At 52.3% G+C, this 25076-nt stretch overlaps 3 protein-coding genes and 1 long non-coding RNA gene across 12 annotated transcripts; 3 read left to right on the top strand and 1 right to left on the bottom strand.

The window, feature by feature from the left end:
- The first annotated feature begins 42 nt into the window (after positions 1 to 42).
- On the top strand, positions 43 to 10613 carry LOC114202051 (leukocyte immunoglobulin-like receptor subfamily A member 5). Its single transcript, XM_028095030.2, is given in 10 exon segments — positions 43 to 187; positions 344 to 379; positions 555 to 839; positions 984 to 1286; positions 3008 to 3124; positions 5390 to 5413; positions 5416 to 5431; positions 5522 to 5577; positions 5766 to 5818; positions 7494 to 10613. Coding segments are annotated over 10 exon segments (1176 nt in total). The 5' UTR covers positions 43 to 48; the 3' UTR covers positions 7641 to 10613.
- LOC114203640 (uncharacterized) lies at positions 9739 to 20286 on the bottom strand. 3 transcript variants are annotated; one of them, XR_015769222.1, is made up of 4 exons: positions 19473 to 20286; positions 18431 to 18534; positions 14041 to 14378; positions 9739 to 10257 (listed from the first exon to the last, which is right to left on the bottom strand). It is a non-coding gene; the product is annotated as an uncharacterized LOC114203640 (long non-coding RNA). The 3 variants fall into 3 exon arrangements; XR_015769223.1 differs by lacking the exon at positions 14041 to 14378 and having other exon boundaries at positions 19473 to 20282; XR_003608018.2 differs by lacking the exons at positions 9739 to 10257; positions 14041 to 14378 and adding an exon at positions 16521 to 17611 and having other exon boundaries at positions 19473 to 20083.
- Positions 10716 to 17367, top strand: LOC148163293 (leukocyte immunoglobulin-like receptor subfamily A member 5). 5 transcript variants are annotated; one of them, XM_088027893.1, is made up of 7 exons: positions 10716 to 11029; positions 11241 to 11375; positions 11530 to 11565; positions 11740 to 12024; positions 13839 to 13942; positions 14859 to 14909; positions 17018 to 17106. In XM_088027893.1, the coding sequence occupies exons 1-6, from the start codon at positions 10960 to 10962 to the stop codon at positions 14880 to 14882; spliced, it is 654 nt and encodes a 217-aa protein (XP_087884019.1). In that variant the 5' UTR covers positions 10716 to 10959; the 3' UTR covers positions 14883 to 14909; positions 17018 to 17106. The 5 variants fall into 5 exon arrangements, with proteins under 5 accessions (XP_087884019.1, XP_087884017.1, XP_087884016.1 ...); XM_088027891.1 differs by lacking the exon at positions 14859 to 14909 and having other exon boundaries at positions 13860 to 13942; positions 17018 to 17367; XM_088027890.1 differs by lacking the exon at positions 14859 to 14909 and having other exon boundaries at positions 17018 to 17367.
- On the top strand, positions 20026 to 24886 carry LOC114203639 (leukocyte immunoglobulin-like receptor subfamily A member 6). Of its 3 annotated transcripts, none has more exons than XM_028096982.2 (7): positions 20026 to 20416; positions 20639 to 20674; positions 20841 to 21125; positions 21281 to 21580; positions 21807 to 22088; positions 22390 to 22689; positions 23168 to 23272. In XM_028096982.2, the coding sequence occupies exons 1-7, from the start codon at positions 20368 to 20370 to the stop codon at positions 23191 to 23193; spliced, it is 1278 nt and encodes a 425-aa protein (XP_027952783.1). In that variant the 5' UTR covers positions 20026 to 20367; the 3' UTR covers positions 23194 to 23272. The 3 variants fall into 3 exon arrangements, with proteins under 3 accessions (XP_027952783.1, XP_027952781.1, XP_027952782.1); XM_028096980.2 differs by lacking the exon at positions 23168 to 23272 and adding an exon at positions 24536 to 24886 and having other exon boundaries at positions 20030 to 20416; XM_028096981.2 differs by lacking the exons at positions 20639 to 20674; positions 23168 to 23272 and adding an exon at positions 24536 to 24886 and having other exon boundaries at positions 20030 to 20416.
- The last annotated feature ends 190 nt before the right edge of the window (positions 24887 to 25076 follow it).

The following is a 25076-nucleotide window of genomic DNA, read 5'->3' as shown; positions in this document are numbered from 1 at the left end:
GGGCTGTTCCTCTTCCTGTTGTTACATCCTGCCGATGACAACCATGTGATGGGCAGGACCGGCCTCCACATGGCCACACCCTGTGTGTCTGCCCGTCCTGTGGGCACCGAGGTCCCTCCCTATGCACTGCTAGAGCCAGAGACGGGAGACGCCATGACCCCCGCCCTCACGGCCCTGCTCTGTCTCGGTGAGATCTGAGGAGGGAAGGGGACGCCCTATTCTGGGAGGGACCCACCCCACAGCCAGGCCCTGGGCTGTCGGAGACCCCAGACTCAGGAGGCTCACGGGAGGAGGGGTTCTGCTCAGGATTCGGGGCAAACCTCTCACAGGAACTCTCTTCCAGGGCTGAGTGTGGGCGCCAGGACCCGAGTGCAGGCAGGTGAGTCTGTCCCCAGGGGTCTCAGTCCCACCTCCTCACTGGGGGTCACCCACCAGGCAGAGGGGATGGAGAACAGCAGTTCTGGGCTGACGGAGGGGGACGTCTGGGGGTTTGGGGCAGAGCTGGGACCTGGGGGTGGGGAAGGTCTTGTGTCCCAGCCTCCGTTTCCTTCCAGGGACCCTCCCCAAACCCACCATCTGGGCTGAGCCAGGCTCTGTGATCCCCTGGAGGACATCTGTGACCATCTGGTGTCAGGGGAGCCTGGAGGCCCAGGAGTACCGCCTGCATAAAGAGGGAAACTCAGAGACCTGGGACAGATGGAAGCCACTGGAGGCCGGGAACAAGGCCAAGTTCTCCATCAGATACATGACAGATGCATATGCAGGACGATATCTCTGTTCCTATTGCAGTCCCACTGTCTGGTCAGAGCCCAGTGACCCCCTTGAGCTGGTGGTGACAGGTGCGAGCCCACTCAGGGTCCCAGCCCCAGGCTCTGCCCTCAGGAAGGGGGTCTGCTCTCAGGTGTCTCCCTGTCACAGCCCAGCCCTGGGGATGATGTGGGGGTCTGAGCCTCATTTAACACCGTCCCCTTCTCCTCCCCTAGGATTGCATGACAAACCCAGCCTCATAGCCACGCCCAGCCCTGTTGTGACCTCAGGAGGGAACGTGACCCTCCAGTGTGGCTCATGGGTGGGATTCGACAGGTTCATCCTGATGAAGGAAGGAGAACGCCAGACCTCCTGGACCCTGGACTCCCAGCCAGCCCCCAGTGGGGGGTCCCAGGCCCTGTTCCCTGTGGGCCCTGTGAACCCCAGCCCCAGGTGAACATTCAGATGCTATGGTTATTACAACAACACCCCCCAGATATGGTCGTACCCCAGTGACCCCCTGGAGCTGGTGGTATCAGGTGAGGAACCAAGCCCTGTCCCCTCTGTGGTCCTGTGGTCAACTCCTGACCCTGTCTGGAAGACCCACAATATAGGATGGGAATGAGGGTGCTACAGGGAGGGTCATCCAGAGGGGCATCCACCCCTCCGAGGAATGGAGGACCACACTGTCTCCCCAGGCTTGCCCCTTTCCACACGCCCATCACTCGAAGCTCTAGGTACATGCAGAAGGGTCTTCAGGGCCCTAGGGCAGATACACCAGGAGGGTCTGAGCCTAGAGGGGGTCTCTATGGGAAGCTCCAGCCCTCCACCCTCCTCTTGTCTCTTTCCCGGGACCCTCTGGGGGCTTCAGCCCCCCACCCACAGATCCCAACTCCACAACTGATGCATCCCTGGGGTCCCTTAAGTCAGAGTACAGACCATCCCAGGGAGTCGGAGAGCCTCTCAGGGGATCTAACTCCCCCCGAGATACTCAGAAACAATCTTGTGTCCTTGGGGGCTGAGAGTCGAGCAGAGAGGCCAGGGGGAAAGCTCCAGGGGCTCTGAGGCTAGCAGATGAGGGATGGGTTAGTCATGGCAGAGGCAGATACTGAGGGGAGAGTAACCAGGTTGAAGTGAGGAGCACGGCAGCCCCATGGCCTCACCTCCCTGTCCTGGGTTTACGATGTACCCGGTGGGGTCCTTTGAGGGGGGGGATCTGTGATTTGGGGTGTGTCCCTTTCCATCGGGGTCTCGGTTTCTCCATTTGCGATGGGGGAGAATCCTGGTCAGATCTCAAGGACATGTCCATTCTGACCCTAGAGGGATGCTGCCTTAGGTCTGCAGAATGGGAAGGTGGGCAGTGAGGGCTGTAGGATGCAGGGAAGGGCAGAGCAGTGACGTCGGTGACGTCCCCAGGGCTCCTCCGTCCATCCTGCGGTGCTCAGCCTGGCCATATCCAGACAGCCCTGGTGGAAAGAAATCAGAATCAAACAGAAGTAAGCAAGGCTTTGACGGTCGGGCTCTGTGGGATGTAAATCCCAGATCTGCCACTTCTGGGCTGTGGGGCCTCAGACGAGTCCTTTCACTGCCCGTGAAGCGCTTCTCCCATGGTCTCCCTCATGGGTTTGCTGAGAGGTTTAGGTGAGATCCTGGAAATGAGAGCCCTCTGTGGGACGGACCCACCGAGTGCACAGCATCCTCACAACCCCTTCCCTGATGTGCTCGCTGAAAAGTGCAGTCAGACCCCACGTGCGAATGTGGGGTCTGCAGGGCAGAGGACGGGTCTTGGTTGGACTTGGAGAGCACGGAAGGCACGGAGTCCGTCCCACACAGGGACGGTTCTGAGCACCCCAAAACCTCTGACAATAGGAGGTGCATTCAGCTCCAGCTACAGGAGAGGGCAGGGCACATGGGGACAACAGACTGGGCCCTTCCAATCAACGTAGGAGCCCAGAGCCCGAAGCAGCTGTCCACTAGGGTGGGTAGTGTGAGGAGAGCACAGGGAACCCAGAGTCCTGGGTTCAAATCCCAGCTCTGCCACCCACTTCCTGGCCCGGTGACCTGGGGCACCTGATTGATCTCTCTGAGCCTTGGTTTCCTTCTCTGTGAAAGGGGTGAAGCGAGGGTGGCATTTCCCTGGTGCGTGATTCTTACGGGGATGAGAGGTAACGAATGCACAGACCCCGGCACGGGTCTACACACAGTAGGTGCTCAGTGAACTGACACCATTGGTTCATTCATGATATCACTTGCGTCCCAGGTCACAAGTACCAGAGAATTTTGATCCAGGTCCCCGTGATCTTCCTCGTCCCGCTCTTCCTTCCCCTCCTCTTCCTCCTTATCCGACACCAGCACCAGAAAAAACGCTGCGAGTCAGGTAAGTAGAAGACGGGGAGCTCTGGTCTACCTGAGAGGTGAGACCTAACCCCGAAGATAGGAAGTGGCTTCTTAGAGCACCGCCAAAATATGGCACCAAACAGAAAGAAATGCTCGGTTTTTGAAAACCCTCCAAATTAAACAATAAAACATGTCTCGGAAACTCCTTCCATCACAGCCTTCTTGGGACAGGCTGGAATCCCCACAAAGCACAGTTATGAGGGTGGATAGCAGGGGTGTACCCAACACCTGAGGAGCCACGCCGGTGATGAGGAAGGGGGTCACGGGAGGGGTCGTTATCCCCCTGCAGCCAAGAGCAGTGGGGAGGAGTGCAAGAGGATGTGGCAGTGGTTGGGAGATTAGTTGCTTTGAGCAAATATGTAAATATAGGGGGGATAAAGGGAGCCAAGTTACTCGAGGTCTGCAGGGATCTATAAATGTGCAAAGGCAGTTGGCTAGAATAAACTCTGGGCTGTCCTTACTGGAACTGGAAATGCCAGTGTGACCTCGTTAAAATGTACATACATCGATGGACGTGACATGGTCGTAGGTGTGTCTGTGCATAGAGGTACAAACACACGTGTCCCAGGTACACCCACCAATAAAACCTAGACACGGTGACGGCACGCCAATCATCCAGATCTTGGTTTTTAACTACTATCCTCTATTAAAAGGAATTAGGGTTCATCAGAGAAATTCTTTATTCCGGGTTGGGGCAGGGGAAGAACTAATGGAGGATGCTGGGGCATCTTAATGTGCCAGAAAGTGCAAAAACTCACCAAGAATGATGGAGACAAGTCAGGATAACAAGGAGCCAGCTGAAAGGAACTCCCTTTGGAAAGATCGAGAATGATCTGAGCATCCAAGTATGGAATTACAGTGCATTGACTAAAGCAGAAATCCATTAGTTTATAGAGTAAATTAATTAATGCACGGGGGGAAAGGGCACGCTTTAGAGTAGAATGTCAATGAATCGATGCAGAATGATGAGCAATGAAGAGATTGGAGATTGTTATAAGTTAGCTGCCATGATGGTGGATGACTCAGGGAGGGCCGTCTGTGCATCGTAACAATAACTATGGTATATTTGAGGACGATCATGGTATTGGACGAATACTCAAATATGTCTCCAAATACCAATCAAATTCTAAGGAAGGATTGAGGACTTCACCACAGGAAACCTGGCAGACACCTACTTGACCAGGCATTCGGAGTGCTCAGCACCAGGGATGGGACAGGTGGATATCCTGGGCTCCTGATATTGATGGAGGTGATCACAGCCTTGTCAACACCCTTTCCAGGGTATCCATAAGTAGACATTGGGTAGAACCAGAAAGAAAATAAAAGACGCTGTTTGGCAGTTGGTAAGACCGGAACCGGGAGTGTGGGTTTGGTCCAAGGGTTGCATCAGTGAAGATCTCCTGATTGGGAGTTCTGGGGTCATGTAGACGAGGGTTCGTGCTTGTGGGGGGTGCACACTGGTGTATTGAGGACAGAGGGGGCATTATATCAGAAAAAGATCTACCTACCTATCTACTTATTATCTGTCTGTCAGTCTCTCTCTGTTTCTGTCTGTGTGCATGCATACGTTTATGGGTGTGCATATAGATGCATATGTAACGGACCTACACTTTCTTTCTCCCCTCCCCTGTGATACTCATGCCTGTATCTCCAAATCCATGTCCATCTCTGTCTCTCTTTGGCAAAATATTACCAAAGCAGAAATGTAGGTCAAGGTGATGCAGGAATAAAATACAGTTCTTATAAATATTTTCTGTAAAAAAATAATAATTATAAAATCATTCAGAATGAAGAGATTTAATAACAGACATAGACTTTTAAAGACATTCTTTCAGTTTTATTTAAAAAATATATATATTTAGGGCGCCTGGGTGGCTCAGTTGGTTAAGCGACTGCCTTCGGCTCAGGTCATGATCCTGGAGTCCCGGGATCGAGTCCCGCATCGGGCTCCCTGCTCGGCGGGGAGTCTGCTTCTCCCTCTGACCCTCCCCCCTCTCATGTGCTCTCTCTCTCTCTCTCTCATTCTTTCTCTCAGATAAATAAGTAAAATCTTTAAAAAATAAAAATATATATTTAAATCATCCATGCACGTTTTGTGTGTTAGAGTTTAGTCGTTTGCCCTGAATTCCAAATCGAGGAGGGTGGGTGTACAGCCTTGTCAGGGCTCAGATCCTCTGAGATCCTAACGTGGCCCTGGGGGCCAGGTTCTGGGGTCGTTTAGAAGGTAATTTCTCACTTTGCGCAGGTGCCTCACAGCCTGAAGTCGACACAGAACCCTGCAGAAAAGGTAATTGCTCCCCAAAGACGCTTCCCCAACCTCCCACCTCTGCCATAGTCCCTTCACCGCTGCCTAATGCCCCTCTTTTCCTCCCCTCAGGTCCAGCTCCGTGGCTCCTGTCCAGGAGGAGAATCGGAGTAAAAAGGAGTGTCCTGGTGGGAGACCAAGAGGAGTGCTTGGGCCGGGTTCTGGGCTTCTCACGAAAATCGCCACATCTATGTGATCCCAGGCACATCCCTGCCCCTTGCTGGGCCTCAGTCTCCCCATCTGAGGGTGGAAGGGGCATGTGGCACTGCAGGGTTTCAGGCATTTTGGCATGATATAGAATGTTCTTGTCCTCCAGATGCTGAGGGGAGAGAGTCCCAGCCTGAGGAAGACACACAGACGGACAGTCAGGTGAGCCCCTGCTCCTGTCCAGGGCACCCAGCACAGCCTTGTTAATTAGTTAAATGTATGGGCTGCTTCTCCATCTTCCTATTCCTCAGCCCAGCAGCATCTGACCTCACCCTTCCTCTTGAAAGGTGATACATGTAGGCTGCTGGGACACCTTCTGGGGTTTTTCTGATACCCACATGGGCCCCTCCTTCTTGGTCCCCTTATTTGGGTCCTTTGAGCTGTTGGTTGTCCAGGTCTCGTAATGGTGGTGCTGCCAGGGACAGTTGTACAGTTTGTGCACCTGCACAATAAGGACTGTGGGGTTTAAGACCCTACTGGTGGCATCTGAGCAGAGCGCCTTTTCTTATTCGCACAAAGGCACCCTATAGAATGGTCTGTCCATGAACAGAGACCCTCAGCCTGGCTTTTTCTCCACTTACTCTCTTCCCTCTGGTTGTGTGGATTTAGATGCAATGGAACTACACAATAACGTGCCTTAGGTGTAATGATTGTCATTCGGCTCCTAGTCCCGCAGGAAGCTCACCCAGCCATCATGTTGACCTCACCATGAGACAATTCTGTATTTTATTTGTCACGTTTATTTAATCCCAGGTACAGCTGGACCATCTCTATGTTCGTAATTCCACAACTATTTCTAGCCTGGTGCCTGAGCACCAGCCTCAGATATCCAAGCACCTGTGAGCTGTCTCTTCTTGTCCGTCCACTGGGCATTTCAATGTCCCATGCCATATGCCAAGTCTCCAGTCTCCCCAGAAGAGCTGTCTCTCCCTCGATGTTCAGTACTTCCCCAAACCGTCTAGAGACACATTGTTCATCACAACTGGGAGGGCGTTGCCAATGGTCTCGAGGGGCCAGAGGTGCTGCCGCACACCCCACGACGTGCAGGACAGCCCCCCCCCGCCCCCAGAGCAAAGAGCACCTGGCCAGCGTGGTGACACTCGGGGTGGAGGAGCTGTTGTAACAGAAGCAGGCTCTCCCCTGGCCTCTCCACCGCACTTACCACCACCCCAAATCAGTGCTTCCTTGTTTGTGGGCGGTTCCCAACCCCATGGCCATGAATTCCTCCAGGGCAGGGCGCTGATCTGTCCTCTTCTTGGCCCCCTGGCAAGTGCCCTGTCTGTCCATCTGTCTGTCTATGTGCATATCTATGCATGCACTTATTGTGTGTGTATATGGGTACCGAATGAAGTAGATGAACCAAATCCTAACTACTCTGAGTTTCCCCCACTTTAGCCCATTTATTCATTCAGTGAGTTGACAAATCTTATTAGGAATCTGTGTTTGGCAAGGCTCTGTCTTAGACCGGGTGACGGAAATACGAGTGAAAACACGTCCAAGCCAGGGATCCACGGGATCCGATTTAGGTTTTAAGATCGACCCCGGCTTCTGGGTGGACACGTAAGCGAAGAGGGACAAAGTGAAGGAGTTCCGCCCTCCCTGGCTCCCCCAGCAGGGCCCTGACAGTGAGTTTGCCAAGGGGGTGACTCCGCCCCGGGGGGGGGGGAACCACTCAGGCCTCAAGGGGCGGTGGCCCCTCTTCCTTCCCCACGTCGGAGGGATTGCTGGACAGAATGGACATAAAGCGGAACAGGACAGACACGTGCGTCCTTGCTGCTCCCGGCACCCTGGCTCCCCCACCCATCACACATTTTACTCCCACTCTCCCGCCCTCCAGGCCGCAGCATCTGAAGACCCCCAGGATGTGACCTACGCCCAGCTGAACAGCTTAAATCTCGGACAGGGGACGAGTGCACCCCCTTCCTCCCAGTCAACGGAGCCCCCAGCAGAGCCCAGTGTGTATGCTGCTCTGGCCGTCCACTAGCCCAGGAAAGACCCAGACCTCACACCCCATGGAAGGGGGATTGCAGAGACCCCAGGAGGCCCTGGGGCAGCCCCCCCCCCCCCGCCCGCCCCGTGGACGCTCAGCTAATGCCCCTGGGCCTGGGGACCTTTCATAAGCAAGCAGGATATCCTGGAGCTTTAGAAATCACTTAATTCTGCAGATAAAGATAAATATCAGCTCTATTTCTAAAACAAACAAACAAACAAAAAAACAGCACGTAAGAGAAGCAAACCACAAATGAAGATAAGACTTTTTTTTTTTACTTAAATGACAATGCAAATATTCTACATCAACACAGATTTTTATTTACATGGTCATGTAAATGTCATATGCCAAGATCAAATGGGAAAATTTTTTTTAAAGATTTTATTTATTTATTTGAGAGAGAGAGAGAGAGCACATGAAAGGGGGGAGGGTCAGAGGGAGAAGCAGACTCCCCGCTGAGCAAGGAGCCCGATGCGGGACTCGATCCCGAGACTCCAGGCTCATGACCTGAGCCGAAGGCAATCGTCTAACCAACTGAGCCACCCAGGCGCCCTCAAATGGGAAAATTATGAATGAAATTATTACAAAGAGAAGAGAGCCTGAAAATCAGCAGTCCAGGCAACATCTGTAGGAGTCAGAAAAAGAACAGCAAATTCATCCCATGGCACTGGGTGAAAATGATAACATATATTGATCATAAAGAATGAAAGAGATAAAAATCAGTTGTATGAGCTTGGGCTGCCATAACAAGATACCATGGCCTGGGGCGGGGGGATGGGCTTAAACAACAGAAACTTATTTCTTCACGGTTCTGGAGGCCGAAGCCCAAGCCCAAGGTGCCAACAGGGCTGGTGTCTGCAGGTGTGGTGAGCCCGTGACCCAGATGAGTGACGTGCCCATCCCCAGAGGGAACGATAGAAGGAAGACAGAGGTGACCACGTTCAAAATCAAGCAAGGCAACTTGCACAGATCTTAAGGCTCTGGAATAATCCTCTTGGGCTCGACTTCCTGCATGCCAGGCTCTCTGGGGCGCCACCTCCATGGCTCGGCAGGGCTGCAGGGCCCTTCTGTCTGTGAGGGTCCCACTCCCAAGGCTTCGAGCAGAGCCTGCCCAGGGGAAACCGAGCCAGTAGCCCAAACTCTGAAACCGAGGGGCCAGCCCTGACGATCTCTGAATTGCCTTTGGGGTCGTCCTTCCCTTTCCTGGAAAAACAGCACACCTTTTGCAGACCAAGAAGCCTACCTTCCCATTCCTACAGAATCTGAGAACTCCCTTCATCCCGTCTCCATCCCCTTCCAACCCACGGGGCTGCGTTTCTGCTCCCACAGATCCTTCACCTTGGCTCCGCTCTCCCAAATGCACTTTCTCTCATTTGTCGGAAGAAACTTCCCAGTCTCCCTTCAGGGTCCATTAGCTTAACAATTCACTCCTCCATTCACCTCGCTCCTCCCCAGTTTCACTGTGAGCACCCACATGGGAGTGCTCCCGGGCACCCGTCAGCATTTCGCTTTGGCCGCTCAACCGCCAAGCGTGCTATTATGTGGCTCGTATGTTCTGCGTTCCACCAACGTCTGGACACGGTTCAGCCACGTTCTCTGCCACTTCGTTACAAGGGTCATGTTCTCTCCCTCATACAATGCCTCGTTCTTCATTCCTGCCTGAGGTCCCTCAGGAGTGGACTTGCCCATCTGCATCTCTACCCGCAGCCGGCGCACACACAGCATCTTCCGTTTGGCATCTCCAAACTCTTCCAGCCTCTCCCGCGTCTTGGGTATTGGTTCGGGCAGCAAAGTCTGCAATCCTCTGCTCCGGCTTCTCTGACGAACATCATAGACTACAGAAGTCTCCATGAGGTGCCAACAGGGCTGGTGTCTGGTGGGGGCTCCCCCCACCCCGGGGGGTTGCAGACAGCCTTTCCTTGGTGTGAGCACGTGGAGAGAGACGCACACTGAGCTCCCTGAGGGCCACCCTTACAATCTCATTCAATCCTAATTACTTCCTTAGGTGCCCCATTTCCAAATACAGCCAGGCGGGGGATGAAGGCCTCAACATATAAATTTGGGGGAAGAACATAAGCATCCAGTCCCCTAACATTAATAAAGCCACAAACATTTATTATCGAGTATTCCCAGAATGTATAAAGTCCTAGCAACACTCGAGAAGAAATAGAGAAAAGACACCAGCATCAGTAATGAAATACGGGACATCGCTACAAATCCCACAGACTTTTATGGTGTCAACCTAAATGAAAGAGGTAAACCGAGGCAAGCCCGAATTACCAAAAACGGAGTATATTTGGGAATAGGGGAGGAACTGTACTTCAGGACGTGAAAACTGTAGCACGCGATCTACTGGAGTCTGTTGAGGGTTTGGGGCAGGCTGGGCATCTGGGGAGGAAGACAAGGGGTAGGGAGTTCAGCTAGAGACCAAGCAGCAACTTTCCAGCTTGAGTCTGGGGAGGAGCTCTCGGTGGATGCCCCTTGGTCAAGGGATGGGTTTCCCTTTTCTGTAAAACCAGGCATTTGCAGGAAATCAGTCTCTCCGACCTTGAGCATCATCTGCTAAGGACACACGCATGAGGTTCTGAATTTCATACCGTCCAGTTCTGTCCTAGACGGAAAGGAACATTATACTTTAGTCTCCCACATAGACTTAGATGTAAAATAACTTTTAAAAGGGGGGAAATGGGGTGCCTGGGTGGCTCAGTAGGTTGAGCGTCTGACTCTTGCTTTCAGCTCAGGTCATGATCTTGGGGTCGAGACATTGAGCCCCACGTCCAGCTCATGCTGGGCTGAGCATAGAGCCCGCTTGGGATTCTCTCTCTCCCTCTGCCCTACCCCCCTCCCTGCCCGTGCATGTTCTCTCTCTCTCCAAAAAAGTAAAAAATAAAAAATGGGGGGAAATACCTGATTACAACAAACATTACTGCTCAATTCACATAGGTAATGGGTGGTAGAAAAATATTTTAATAAAGATCAGTTTTCCCCCAACAGATCAGGACTTTGATCTACCATTGTTCCCTACAGCTTACAGGCAGGACCCAAAACAGGGAGGACGGCTCTGCCCCAGGAACAAGGGGCATTAAGAAGCTAGGAGGGACACACAGGGATGTTCCCAAGAAAGGGGGTATGGACAGTGTCACAGGAAAATAGAGAAGTTCATGCAGGTAGTGATAGAGAGAGAGCCCACATCCAGGGCCATGAGAAGGGTTGTGTTTCCTTCCCCATTTGCCTGTATTTCTCCTCAGGGCTCATTGCCACTGTGACCTCGACCTGAGCGGAGCAGAGACGTCACACGTGTGTCTGTGCTGACATGAGCTCCCCAGCACAGCAGGAACCCACGTCCCCTGCAGCATCTCTGGGCTCTGGGAACTCCGTCCACGGTGAGGACCCCAGGGATGTGCTGAGGATGGAGACCCCATGGGGGAGGCTCTGGAGGGAAGGACATGCCCTGGTCGCCTCACCTGGATGGGGCATCTCAGGAAGCCTCAGGGTGCACTTGCTGCACCATCATGGACACCAGAGCCAGGCTAGGTCCTGGGGAGGGTCTGTTCCCCTTCCTGTGGGGCTGCTGACGTGACAACCACATGACAGACAGGACCAGCCTCCGCATGACCACACCCTGTGTGTCTGCCCGTCCTGTGGGCACCGAGGTCCCTCCCTATGCACTGCTAGAGCCAGAGACGGGAGACGCCATGACCCCCGCCCTCACGGCCCTGCTCTGTCTCGGTGAGATCTGAGGAGGGGAGGGGACGCCCTCTTCTGGGAGGGACCCGCCCCACAGCCAGGCCCTGGGTTGTCGAGACCCCAGACTCAGGAGGCTCACGGGAGGAGGGGTTCTCTCAGGATTCGGGGCAAACCTCTCACAGGAACTCTCTTCCAGGGCTGAGTGTGGGCCCCAGGACCCGAGTGCAGGCAGGTGAGTCTGTCCCCAGGGGTCTCAGTCCCACCTCCTCACTGGGGGTCACCCACCAGGCAGAGGGGATGGAGAACAGCAGTTCTGGGCTGACGGAGGGGGACGTCTGGGGGTTTGGGGCACAGCTGGGACCTGGGGGTGGGGAGGTCTTGTGTCCCAGCCTCTGTTTCCTTCCAGGGACCCTCCCCAAACCCACCATCTGGGCTGAGCCAGGCTCTGTGATCCCCCGGGGGACCCCTGTGACCATCTGGTGTCAGGGGAGCCTGGAGGCCCAGGAGTACCGCCTATATAAAGAGGGAAACTCAGGGACCTGGGACAGACGGAAGCCACTGGAGCCCGGGGACAAGGCCAAGTTCTCCATCGGATACATGACAGATGCATATGCAGGACGGTATATCTGTTACTGTCTCAGTCCCACTGGCTGGTCAGAGCCCAGTGACCCCCTGGAGCTGGTGGTGACAGGTGAGGAGCCCAATACTGTCCCTTCTGTGTCCTGATGGTCTATTCAGGGCTCTGTCCTCAAGAGTTACCTGGGCTGGGCTGGGGGGGGTGCTCCAAGGGAGGGTCACTCAAAGGAAGATCTGCCCCTCAGTCAAAGGAGGCCAACAGAGGCCCTCCCACCCGTTGCCCCTCTCCTGGGTCTAAAGGTGCCAGGTAGGCAGCTGGAAGGTCTTGGGGAGTCCATGGGGCAGGTGTAGGAGAAGTCTGAATGAGATGGGGATTCCTGGGTCAGCCCCAACCCCCCCCCCATCCGCCCAACATCGGTGTGCCCCTGGGGTCTGTTTGCTCAGAAGGAGCACACACTGCCGCAGGTCAGTTCTGAGAGCCCCTCAAAGGATCTAATGCCCCCCAATACTCAGAAACGATCTTGCATCTCGGGGGGGAGGGCGGCTGAGAGTCCAGCAGAGACCACCTGGGGGCCACAACGCTTCAGGAGCTCTGAGGCCGAGCCACAGAGCCGACGAGGGAGAAGAGCAGGAGCAGAGATGTGGTCTCTAGGAGAAGCTCCAGCCCCCAGCCAGCTACTGTCCTTTGGCCCAGGATCCTCTAGAGACCCAGCCCCCACCCCCGCCCCACCCCCCAGGTCCCAGCTCAGCAGCTGCTGAGTCACAGGGGCTTCTGTCCAGGGGGGTTATAATTTCTCCCAGTCTCTCAGGAGGAGGGCTGGGAGCCGGGTAGAAACGGCAGGACCATTCCGGGGCTCCAGGGGCTCCGAGGCCGGCGGAGAAGGGCCGGGGTGGTCACGGCAGAGGGAGAGACTGGGGGCCCAGCCGGGGACGCAGGAGCCAGGTCGAGTGAGTGAGTGCGGAGCTCAGGAGCCTACCTCCTCACCTCCCTGCCCTCGGATTATGAGGTATAGGGTGGGACTCGCCGGGAGGGGAGGGTTCTCAGCGCTCCCTGAGTTGGTGATTTGGGGCAGGTCCCTGTGGTCCCTGTCCTCTCTGAGCAGAAAAGGGCAGCTCAGTGCCCTGTCTACAGGAAAGTCTGAGACAGGATGCCATAAAGGGATCGCCAAGGGCAGTTCCACAGAGGCGGGTCCACCCGGGAGCGCGTGGGAATGGGCCTCCTGCCCCGCGAAGCGCGATCCCGGCAGTCTCGGACAGGACTGAGGAGGGAAGGGCGCGGACCTAGATGCCACGACCCTGAGAGGAAATGAGGTCAGACAGGTGACAAGGCAGGGGCCCCACCCACTGACTTCCTGGTGTCTCCCGCTCAGAAGCAGGACATTGGCTACTAGCCAGAGGCGGGGGCGAGGTAGGAGCTCCCCTGCTGGGCACGCAGAATGCGTCGAGGGGCGGCTCTGCAGGAGCTCATCTCTCTGGGAGGGGGAGCTTCTGAGAAGGGCGAGCCCCCTCGGAAAAGGGGCGGGGCCGGGGGCTGCAGTGACCTCTTGTCTGACCTTCACGGCCCTGCCTCTCCAAGGAATTCGGATCTGGGAACGGTTGGGAAGCCGAGGGAGACGCAGGTGCACGTGATTTTGTCCATCAGGCCCGGGTCTCAGCAAAGCAAGAGGAAGTACCAGTAGGATGGAGACAGCGGAGATTAGGACATCCCCATTGATTTAGCATCTCAGGCCCTCCTCATCCCACACAAAACTGCGATTTTCTCCTAAAAACCACCTGCCCCTTGTCAGCATGCCGCAATTCCTAGGCCTCCAGCCAGGTTTGGAGAAAGTGTGGGATAGAGGATAGAAAGGGTTCGCAGCGCTTGGGGTCCAGGGAGGATGCGGGGAGTCTGGGACAGTTGTAGAGGACAGACAGACACCTCCTTGGCAGCTCTTATTTCCCATTTCCAAGAGACCCTGAGGATGGAGCCCCTCACCCACACCCGAGGAGGCGTGGAGCCCTCTCACACCAGGCCTGGAGCTACTCAGACTAAGGTGGGATTTTCTGAAGGCGCAGGTGGAGCTCACCAGACACTGTCCTAAAGAGAAGGCTCCCTGCCTGTGGGCACCTCTCTACCGCTCCCTGTGCTCACCTGGGGGCCTCCATGCCCCTCGGTGCACACCTGAGACGGAGGAGGGGCCGTGCCCGGCTCACGGGAGTCCCCAGGGACGCTGCACTACGTGTCCGTGTGCAATTTGTGTCCACTCTGCATTGTGTGTGGATGTTTGTCCAATGTCCCTGTGCCTGCTTCTCAGAACTTTTAAAGCTGTGCTTGCAGAGGGACGCCTGGGTGGCTCGGTGGTTAAGCGTCTGCCTTCGGCTCAGGTCATGATCCCAGGGTCCTGGGATCGAGCCCCGCATCTGGCTCCCTGCTCCGCGGGAAGCCTGCTCCTCCCTCTGCTTGTGTTTCCTCTCTCGCTGTGTCTCTCTCTGTCAAATATAAATAAAATCTTTAAAAAAAGCGATTTTTGCAGATACAAATTTACGTTATGAGGATTTATGGCTTAAAAAATTATCCAATTTCATTGGGATTAGATGAAATGTATATATTCATTATAGAGAGTAATTTATGATTATAAAGTTTTTTTTAATAAAACATGCTTAGAAACGAGCTTTATAAATGATGCAGGTGCATTCTGAAGTTTTTCTTTCATCAAATTGTCTACATTTGAATCTTAAAAAGTGTTCAATTTTTATTCATTTATAAGTAGATTTTTTATTTCTTAATACTTTCTAACTAATAGTTAAGTATATATAACAATGATACTGGTTTGGTTATATTAATTTTATATTCTATTAACTTAGTACAGAAACACCACCTTTCAGGTGCCTCACAATTGATCTCCATTGATTAACTGATAATCATTATATCAACCTCAAAAAAATTGAAACTTATCTCTTTATTTCCAGATTGTGCACCAGTGTTGTTTGTAGCAAATATCTCATGATAATGATGACAAAGTAAGATGTTAACACGAATCTAAGTGTTGCTTTAAGAAAACATCTTAGTTGATAGCCCAAATTATTTAATTGTTTTAAGTCAAACGCATTTTAAAAATCTGTATTTTTATGTATATAGCAATACTAAACTGTCTGCTTCAGTCCATTTCTCTGTTACATTCAGGTCTTATTGGAAAAAATATTATTTTCTTAATACAAATTAGGAATGGAATTTTTTCTGGGCTTGTACATTTCCTGACTTATTCTTTGAATTTCATAGCCCTAGTGAGACACATTTAAAAGACTTCTTGGTATCAAACATTTGGATATTAACCCACTGAATGATGTCTATGCTTCATTCATACTTTCTGAATTGTTAAAGCTTATTTAAAATTTCCACATGGAGATTTATAATTAGAATTCATCTGTACTTCTTTATCTTTTTGTTTTTTATGTGAATGGATTAAATTAGATTTGCAGGATTACCTAATTTTGTGTTCACCAGTTTTATAACAACACTTATTTTCTCTGTTCCTTGAGGGTTTGAGGTGAGAGGGGCTGTCTTTGAAGATAAAAATCAAATGACTGGTGTTCTTCCTTGAAATCTTTCGGCAGTTTTCAGAGTTCTTCGTGACTGACAGACAGAGATAGAGAAAGAGATGAGAAGGAGGCAGACAGTGATGATGATGATGATGGTGGTGGTGGTGATGATGATGGTGGTGATGATGGTGCTGGTGATGGTGATGGTGGTGATGGTGATGGTGGTGGTGATGGTGATGGTGGTGGTGATGGTGATGGTGATGGTGGTGGTGATGGTGATGGTGATGGTGGTGATGATGATGGTGGCGATGGTGGTGATGGTGGTGGTGATGATGATGATGGTGGTGATGATGGTGGTGATGATGATGGTGGTGATGGTGATGGTGGTGATGGTGATGGTGATGGTGGTGATGATGATGATGGTGGTGATGATGATGATGGTGGTGATGATGATGGTGATGGTGGTGATGATGATGATGGTGGTGACGGTGATGGTGGTGATGATGGTGGTGATGATGGTGATGATGGTGGTGGTGATGATGATGATGGTGGTGATGATGATGGTGATGATGGTGGTGTTGATGATGATGGTGGTGATGATGATGGTGATGATGGTGGTGTTGATGATGATGGTGGTGATGATGATGATGGTGATGATGATGATGGTGATGGTGGTGATGATGATGGTGGTGATGGTGGTGGTGATGGTGGTGGTTATGGTGATGGTGATGATGATGATGGTGGTGTTGATGATGATGGTGGTGATGATGATGGTGATGGTGGTGATGATGATGGTGGTGATGGTGGTGGTGATGGTGGTGGTTATGGTGATGGTGATGATGATGGTGTTGATGATGGTGGTGGTGATGAGGATGATGATGATAGTTTTGGTGATGGTGATATCCTACCTAGGATAGTTCAAATAACTAACACCTATATGGTACACATTGAATTCTCTCACTCTCTCTCAATATATTCATATATATATTTATGACCAACCCTTCACCCATGAACACTGGGTCCTGATTGTTGAAAAACGCAAGTTCTCTTATCCACGAGTGGTAACTTACATGCTCAGAATGAACACAGAAATTGAATAGCTCAATTATTTCTATATTGAGAGATGATTTTACACACTAAATTTCTGAGCTAGGGGACACAGGAAGACTCTGCTCCAATGGGACTCAGAAATGAAGTCTCAATTCATAAAACACAAGGAGACAGAAGGAATCCAATGAGGCCAAAGGGCATCCTTCTATAGCAGAGAAAGTGTTCATTAGGGACTCTATGTTAGGTATATCATGAGAAATGGGGGAGGTACAAGAACACACAGCCCAGGGGACAAGTTTGAGTCCCAACAGCACCTCATTTCCCCCCACATTTTTATGGTCCTCAGAAGCAGCTGATGCCATCAGCCCATCACGAACCAAGGCAGACACCAACACTGGAGAGTAGGGGAAAGGCTCAGTTATGGGGATGGCATGGAGGGTTAAGTGCTGTCAAGGGGAGGCGGGTGCCCTGGGTGGACATCCAGGATCCCAGGTGATTTTTGTGTGCCCTGACCTCTGTGACCTCTCCTCAATTCCTAGCCTCCCTCACCCAAGATTACACAGTGGAGAATCTCATCCACATGGGCATGGCTGCAGTGATCCTGGTGGTCCTCGGGATTCTCCTCTTTCAGGCTTGGTACAGTGAGAGAAGAGCCCAAGATGCAGCCAGGAGGTAAACACAAGAGATACAAGAGAGAACAATGCAATGATCAGAATAGCAGAGCCTGGGAAATACACCTTGTGTGCCCAGGAGGTTCTGGAAGCGCATGTGGGGCAAGTGCTGTGTGAACCGTCTGCAGATCATTGTGAGGAGGAGGAGGAGTCATGGCTCCAGTGTGGGGACAATGTATGCACTCTTTTGCCAGTAAACCGTGGACTCTCCTTCCAAACCATTTTTGAGTTGTCTTCACTGGCTCCCATCTTTCCCCATTTCGTGAAACCAGCTTATACCCACATGGCAGATTTCAGTCCACATCTCCATACACTGCCATGCTCTGGTACAATTTCAGGTAATACATTTTCCTCCCTTCTAATCACCATACACCTTAAGGTCCATGAAGTCATCTCCATCTCTTCAGTTCAGATAATGCAGGCTGTTTTAATGAATCATAAATTGGCATAAAAAGATGCAGCCTGAAAGAGATAAATCCATGAGATGCCCCAGTACCCTCTGTGCATCCATCAGCCTTTCACTTCCACCAGATGGCCTGGTCTGTGCTGCCTCTGAGAAACCCACCGTGCAAAATGCTGGTTCGTGGCATTGGCCAGTATCTCTGGTGTATCTCCTCCCTTCACAGGTAACTTCAAGGTACCACTGTGAGGTGGCTTATGGGGAGGAATGTGCAGAACTGATGTCACAAAACAGTACAAGTCAACATAGGATGCATTAATGCCACTCTGGTAGCCCCAAAGTGCACCCAGGTTTCCCTGCATTTTATGTGGAATGATTATTTCTATTTCTCTTGGCCCAGTTTCACTGAAATAACAAGACTGAAGTTCCAGGACTCCAGATGAGATGTAAACAGTTAAGGTGTACTATCAATCATGGGAGGGGGCATGAGCACACAGACCTAATGCATTACTTGTAGGGTGCAAGTTACATGAAATTGAGAGATGGCAGATCCTTAAAAACTTGAACCCAGAAGTACCATGTCACCAAGAAATTCCACTTCTGGGCATAAGTTGTAGTTCTGCAAGGTAGACAGTTCTAGAGATCCCCAGACAACTCCATGCCTAGAGCAAACAATAGGGTCCTGACACAGAAATCTGTAAAGAGGGTAGGTCTCATGCTAAGCGCTCCTGTTACCACAATGAAAAACAGAGAAGAAAAAGAATTGCATCCAGGTAATTGAGCAGACACCTATGCAAGTATGTTCATAGAAGGACTCACAAGAGACAAAAGGTGGTGACAATCAAATGTTCACCAACTGACGATGGATTAACAAGCATTACCTGCATCCAGCTAGTGATTTGCACAAAGCATGGAGATAGAATCCAGAAGAGCTCATGTCTGGAGGACAAGAGGCAGTGGGGAGGCAGGAATGACTCGGTTTTTGCTGGAGAGAAGTCAAAAGAGAGGAAGTGTGTGAGGGAAACAAACCACAAACCCAGGCCCAGAGCCAGGTGGTCATTCCCTCTGTGAATCAGTTAACAGTCTTATAAACATGTTCCCCATCCTTCTCTGGGGTTACCCATCCTGGATAGCCCCACTGGCTCCTCCAGTCAAACAAGGCAGAGCATGGGAGAGCTCTCCATTCATCACTCCCTTCCATGTCACACATGATGACGTCTCCAAAGAGTTCTGCCCCAGAGCCCTCTTTCCATGAACCCATCCACACCACAGTCAGGATCAGTGGAAGACTGGAGACATCCTGTTGGAATCACCATCAGCCTCCCCTCTCTTGCTTCTCCTCCAGGCCCTCACCCCCTGAGGAACTCTCTTATTCTCATGGCTGCAAACCTACCTGTCACTGCCCCTCCCGTGCACAAAACCTGTCCACCTGTCTCCACCTTACTCCAATGACCCAGGTCTACACCTGCCCCTGCACATGTTGATGACCAGGCTGAGCTACCCTTTCCAGCCCCAGCAAGGCCCACTCCTCCCCACAAGCAAACTCATCCCAGTTCACCACCTCCCCTCTCCAGACACACACACAACACACAAACAGTTATAACTACATGTGTGTCTTCTTGGGGTGTGCTGGTGGAGACAATCTCAACAGAGCAGACTCCTTCCAAACCTTCTAGGCCATGAAAACAAAAAAAGAACTATTGCTGGCTCTTCCTACCAACTGTGAATGTGTTTGTGTTACTGGGATTCTGTGAGTGGCTCACAAGAAACCACAGACACCACTTAGAATGTCGATGAGCTCATCAGGTAGCCAGCAGCTGAAGCTCAGTGTGTTATCACTGCTGAGTATCCACACCACCCTCCTACAGAACGTGGCCTCCGTAGTGGTGATCTCCTCACAACAGCAATCTGTTCACACATTACCTTACTGACGATTTTCCTGCTTCCTGGAGGTAAAATCCAGGAACACGTGTGGGGCATTAAAAGCCTGTGTGGGAGCAGGCCCCCCACTCCCTGAGGATGCAGTTCCAGAAGAGGTCACCATCCGGGGCAAGGATGACACCACTCAGCACATTCGTGCTCGCCCCATCTTGTATTGTACTCTCAATCCCAGAGAGTTCCCACGATCCCGTGACTCAGCTTGCTAGATGTCCACCTGTCTCTGAACCTCTCTGTCCTTGGTTTCTGTCTTTCTCCACAGGTTACCAAAACTATGGCCAAATTTCCCATTGTCAACAGTTTGTATTCTCTGTTGTCACTAATCACAGCTTCACTAGTCCTACAGAGGAGTCTGCCGCCTCACCAATGAATCTCCAGCGCCTGGTGCCATGACTGGATGTGGTCACTGCTCACTAATCACTGGCTGATTGTCAGTGTGGTGGGAGGAAGGACGAAAATTTGCATTTACAGAAGCTCAGGAAAGGGAAGTGTCACAGCCCAGGTCACACAGCCTCTGTGTGAGTAAGGGGTAGAAGTGGAACTGAAAGTGGGCTGGCTCCCAGACCCTGCCCTACCTCCCCAAGCTTCACGTGCAGGGACCAGTGCTGTCCTCTGGACTTGGGCTTGGTGGGGAGGAGGCGGAGTGAGTGTGGTCTGGGGAGACTCACATCTGCTTTGAACAGTCCCAGGACCTGCTGCTCTCATGCCACCCTTCAGGGAGAGCAGAGCGAGGCCCTGGGGGGGCTCTCCCCCTTCCTGTGAGGCCATCCATCCGGGACACGTGACCAGCAACACGGGGCCTGGGCTGGGTCACGCCCTGTGCATCTGTCCGTCCATCACACTCTGAGGACTTTATAAGCTGTCTGCACGGCTGAGGACCATGGGAGGCAGCGCTGGGACCCTGACCCCCACTGCCCTTCTCTACCTTGGTGAGCTTTCTGGAAACGAGGAGGGACGGGGTTGCCCTCCCCCCCAGCCCCCAGGTCCTGGTCCCTGGGAGATCTCAGGACTGTGGAGGATCAGTGGGGGCAGAACTTCTGGGGGAAGGAGTGTGCTCAGCCCCAGATGTGACCCCAGTACCCAGGGGCCCAAACCAGGCCTGGAGCAGCTACGTGTGGGTGGGGGACGCACTCACAGGAACTCTCTTCCAGGGCTGTGTCAGGGCCTGTGGGACCAGGCAGGGACAGGTAAGTCCTGCCCAGACCTCCTGTTTCTGCCCAACAACCCCCTGGGCAGCTGGAGGGTGCAGAGGGTCAGGGCTGATGGTGACCGGTGTGGGAAGGGCCTTGGGGCGACAGGTGGGAAACTGAGGAGAGAAGGGCACCCTTGCAACTCCATCTGATTCCTTTCCAGGGACCCTCCCCAAACCCTCCATCTGGGCTGATCCTGGCCCCATGGTCACCAAGGGGAGCCCTGTGACCATCTGGTGTCAGGCGTCTCTGCAGGCTGATGTCTACTATCTGTATAAAGAGAGTGTCCATGGATCCTGGCCCATGAAGACCTCACAGGATTCCAGCAACAGGGCCAGTTTCTCCTTTGCGTCCATAAGCTCACACAATTCAGGGAAATACCAGTGTGCATATCAGAGAGGGAAGAGCTGGTCACAGGAGAGTGACCTCCTGACCCTGGTGGTGACAGGTGAGGGCAGGAGCTGGTCCCCTCCCCCTGGGGGCCCTCCTCCAGGCAGAAGAGAATGGAGTGTGGCCTCAGGGGGACCCCTTGCTCACAGTCCACAGTACATGGGGTACATGGGTTGATGGCCCCTATAACACAGCTCCTTCCTTCTCTCTCAGGAGTGTTTGATGCACCCTCCTTCTCAGCCAACCCAACCCTTGTGGTGGCCTCGGGAGGGAATGTGTCCCTCTCCTGTAGCTCACCGTGGCCACAGGGGTCATTCCATCTGCTGAAGGAGGGGGGAGCTGATGTGCCCCAATACCTGGAATTGACGTTCCATCGTAAGCGGTACCAGGCAGTCTTCCTTGTGGGCCCTGTGAACACCTCCCATGGGGGGACCTACAGATGCTACATTTCTCCCGAATCGTACCCATATTTGTGGTCACAGCCCAGTAACCCTCTGCACCTTCAGGTCACAGGTGAGGGGGCCCCTGCTTCACCCCATCTACCTCCTGGGCCCAGATGACTGACCTAAGCCATATGCCCAGTGGAGCCCTGGGGCTGATGGGGGGTGGGTGACAAGGTCGTCCTGGGGCCAGACCCACAGGTGGGAGGCCTTGGGAGGGACACATACGAGCCTCACTGCAGGCCCTGGGCCAAAGTTGGGTGTGAGTCCCCTCAGGGCCACTGTCCCCTTCTGTCCAGGTGTCTACAGGGAGCCGTCCCTCTCGGCCCAGCCGGGCTCCCTGGTGCAGTCTGGAGACAGCCTGACCCTCCTGTGTCGCTCAGAGACTGGCTTTGACAGATTCGCTCTGACCAAGGATGAGGAGCTCAGAGCTCCCCAGCGTCTAGATGGGCAACCCAGCCCCAACTTCACCCTGGGCCCTGTGAGCCCCTCCCACGGGGGCCAATACAGATGCTACTGTGGACACAACCTCTCCTCCACGTGGTCGGCACCCAGTGCCCCTCTGGACGTCCTGATCACAGGTGAGGAGCCCCCGGCCCCACGTCCCGACTCAGGGCCTGGGAACACGGTTGCCCCTGGGTGATGGGGTCCAGGGAAAGGGTCAGGAGCACAGGCTGATAGGGAGACGTGGTCTAGAGACAGGGACTGAGCGAGGGACAGTGAGGGCCATGGAGATAAAGGACGCCCATTCAGAGAGACAAGAGGTGCTGAGAGGGGGTCCCACAGAGAGTCTCTGGAGAGAGGATGGTGGTCCCCAGCTCAGGGTCAAGGGCGTGTGGGGAGGGGTGGCTCTCTACACGTCACGACCTTGCTCTCCCCCAGGAATGTATGAGAAACCGACCCTCTCAGCCCAGCCAGGGCCTTCAGTGTCCTGGGGAGAGAATGTGACTCTGCAGTGTCGCTCTGAGGTCTTGTTTGATAGCTTCCACCTGTCCAAGGAGGGGTCCCTGGCTCCTCCCCAGGTCCTTTATCTGCAGGACACAGTGATACCTAACCAGGTCAAGTTCACCCTGAGTCCTGTGACCTCAGACCACGAGGGGACCTACAAGTGCTACAGCTCACACAGCAACTCTCCCTACCTGTTGTCACAGCCCAGTGACCCCCTGGAGCTCCTGGTCTCAGGTGAGGAGCCCACACCCCATGTCCATTGAGGGCTCAGATGCTTGGGTCACAGCCCTGTTCCTGGAGAGCTCTGGGCTGGGATGGGAAGGAAATAACAACAGGGAGCTCAGCCACTAGGTGATCCCTCTCTGTGGGGGATGGAAAAGTCAGAGAGTCCCATACCATTTCCATGTCTTACCCCAACCAGATGACAGAGACAGGGCCAGGACTGTGCAGGGAGGAGACTGAAGGTTATAAAGAATGAACTTTGAGGGGAAGCAGTAAGGCTGAGGGGGACATGAAGAGCCCCCACAGCCCCACAGCCTCCTTCTTCTTCCAAGGAGCATTTCAAGTCTTCAGGCCCTCACCCCCATGGACAATCTTCATGTCTGCTGGGAAGAGAGACCTCTTAGCCTAGAAGAGACAGTCTTCCCAGTCCTGGGCTGAAATTCGCTGATCCTCTGCACTTCATGTACTTACATAGGGGTTGTTCCCACAGGTCCTGGGGCCAGGAGAGGGCCTTGAAGGGAGGGACATCATGTCTCCAGCAATACTGAGATCATGAGGGCCCACTGCGTGTCAGTGGGAGAGGAAAAGCATGAAGAAGCCCAGTTCAGGTGCAGAGAAAAGAGTTACTCTGTCTCTGTTCTTGGTGCTGATATCTAGAAAGTATGACTATCGTGGCACCTGTGGAATCAGACCCCCAATTTGTAGAGCACAATAAAGGGTGCCTCTCATATTCAGGTCAGGAGGCTGGGGAATCCCTGGAAGTCATAGCCCAAGCTGAGTTGGATCGGCCACTCTTGATTGAGACATTGACAAAATTCTATTCATATCTGACACTTTGTTCTCCCAGTTATCATAGGCTGAATCCTATCCTGTGTTTCAGAAGACTAAATCAGATCAGAAATTTGGTACCAGTGAATTCTCTGAAAGATGTTTCAGGAATTCCTCTTTCTTGGGACTTCTCTACTCTTAACATATCCTGTCTCCACCAGTAACCCTTGGCATTATGGAAAGGAAAGAGAGAAAAGCTGGATTTCTGCCCAATTTCCACGAGCACCAGGTTGTCAGATGGATCAGGTCATCCTCCAAAACATCTTCCATAAGAATTTATGTTTAGTGTTCCCTCCCCCAACCCTAGTGTTACCTGATATTTCTTGATATTCCAAGCTCATATCTATAGATCTCTGTATATTTGTCCATGTGCTCATTTGAGTTTTTTCTTTTATCATTGATCATTCCTTTTGCTTGTTTCATATCTGTCTTCAATCTAGACAACAAATGAATGAAAAATTAGAGTTGATGTGAATTATGGTAATCCTTGCTCCTAGAAAAATGCCCGATGTGTGGTACATAATTCATCATTTATTTTCAAAGAGAAGAGATGGGATGGATAAAGATGAAAAGTGCTGTGGAAATATATCGTCATAAGTCAGGGACCAGAAGGAGCTGGCTGGTGTGCAGGGATAAAAAAAGAGACCCAGCCTTCCACTCCTCCACGTTCCTGATTCTCAGGACAAAATGAAGCCTCAGGTGTTTATTATTGTCTCCTAGTTAGATGGAAGGTGAGACACTGGAGATGCTCACCTCAAGGGATTGAGATGACATTAGCTAGTTTCAGGGACTCGCTGGAGATAAGAGAAGGGAATACTTCAGCATCACTATGTCTTCTCAACCACAGGCTCTATTTCTGACTCTCAGGTGTAGCTGATACCCTCAGACCATCACAAAACAAGTCAGCATCCAAGAGGGATGAGTCAGGAGAAATTCTCAGTTATGTGATGGGCTCACAGGGACATGCAGGGATGCCAGGGTGATTTCAGTCTGCCCTGACCACCACAATCTCTTTGTCCACAATCTCTAGCCTCAAACAGCCAAGATTACACAGTGGAGAATCTCATCCGGTTGGGGATCTCTGCCTTGATCCTGATGGTTCTTGGAGTGCTGCTCTTTCAAGCTGGGCACAGTCAGAGAAGACCCCAAGATGCAGCCAGGACATAAATGTAAGAGAGAGAAGACTGACTTTTCAGTGAGGTGGAACTTTGAAAATGAAATTGATGATACCAAGAGTTTCTGGAAGAAAATCTGGGCATAAGTTGGAGAAACATTCTGCTGAGAATATTCTGGGTACAAACATGGTTTGGGTGCAGGAAAATGTCTGGGTTGGTGCTGTAGTGGTTCTTCTGCAATTAAACTGTGGTAATTTCACTCCCCAGCACTTCTCCTTCCTGGCTTTTCCTTGACGTCTTCTGGACTGGCTTCCTTCTTTCCTCAACCCTATGACATGAGGCTACATCCCCCATGGTATCTTTGGGTCTACCTTCATGCTCTGGTCCACCTTCATGGAATACTTTTTTCTCTATTCCCTTGTGTGAGTACTCTTCAGCTCAGAACACAGACTCTGT

Source organism: Eumetopias jubatus, unplaced genomic scaffold (assembly GCF_037043125.1).
Source record: "Eumetopias jubatus isolate StellerSeaLion01/CBP00866 unplaced genomic scaffold, mEumJub1_p1.0 scaffold_10, whole genome shotgun sequence".
NCBI lineage: Eukaryota > Metazoa > Chordata > Mammalia > Carnivora > Otariidae > Eumetopias > Eumetopias jubatus.
Note: the sequence above shows the minus strand (reverse complement) of the source record. Positions and strands in the feature narration are given on the sequence as shown.

Bases quoted from the DNA above. Each gene is read 5' to 3' on its own strand.
- LOC148163293 (XM_088027890.1), top strand. From the start codon at position 10,960: ATGAGCTCCCCAGCACAGCAGGAACCCACGTCCCCTGCAGCATCTCTG. The intron at 11,030-11,240 runs GTGAGGACCCCA...ACCACATGACAG, and splicing joins CTCTGGGAACTCCGTCCACG to ACAGGACCAGCCTCCGCATG. The intron at 13,943-17,017 runs GTGGGATTTTCT...CTCAATTCCTAG, and splicing joins CTGGAGCTACTCAGACTAAG to CCTCCCTCACCCAAGATTAC.
- LOC114203639 (XM_028096980.2), top strand. From the start codon at position 20,368: ATGGGAGGCAGCGCTGGGACCCTGACCCCCACTGCCCTTCTCTACCTT. The intron at 21,581-21,806 runs GTGAGGGGGCCC...CCTTCTGTCCAG, and splicing joins TCTGCACCTTCAGGTCACAG to GTGTCTACAGGGAGCCGTCC. The intron at 22,690-24,535 runs GTGAGGAGCCCA...CACAATCTCTAG, and splicing joins CCTGGAGCTCCTGGTCTCAG to CCTCAAACAGCCAAGATTAC.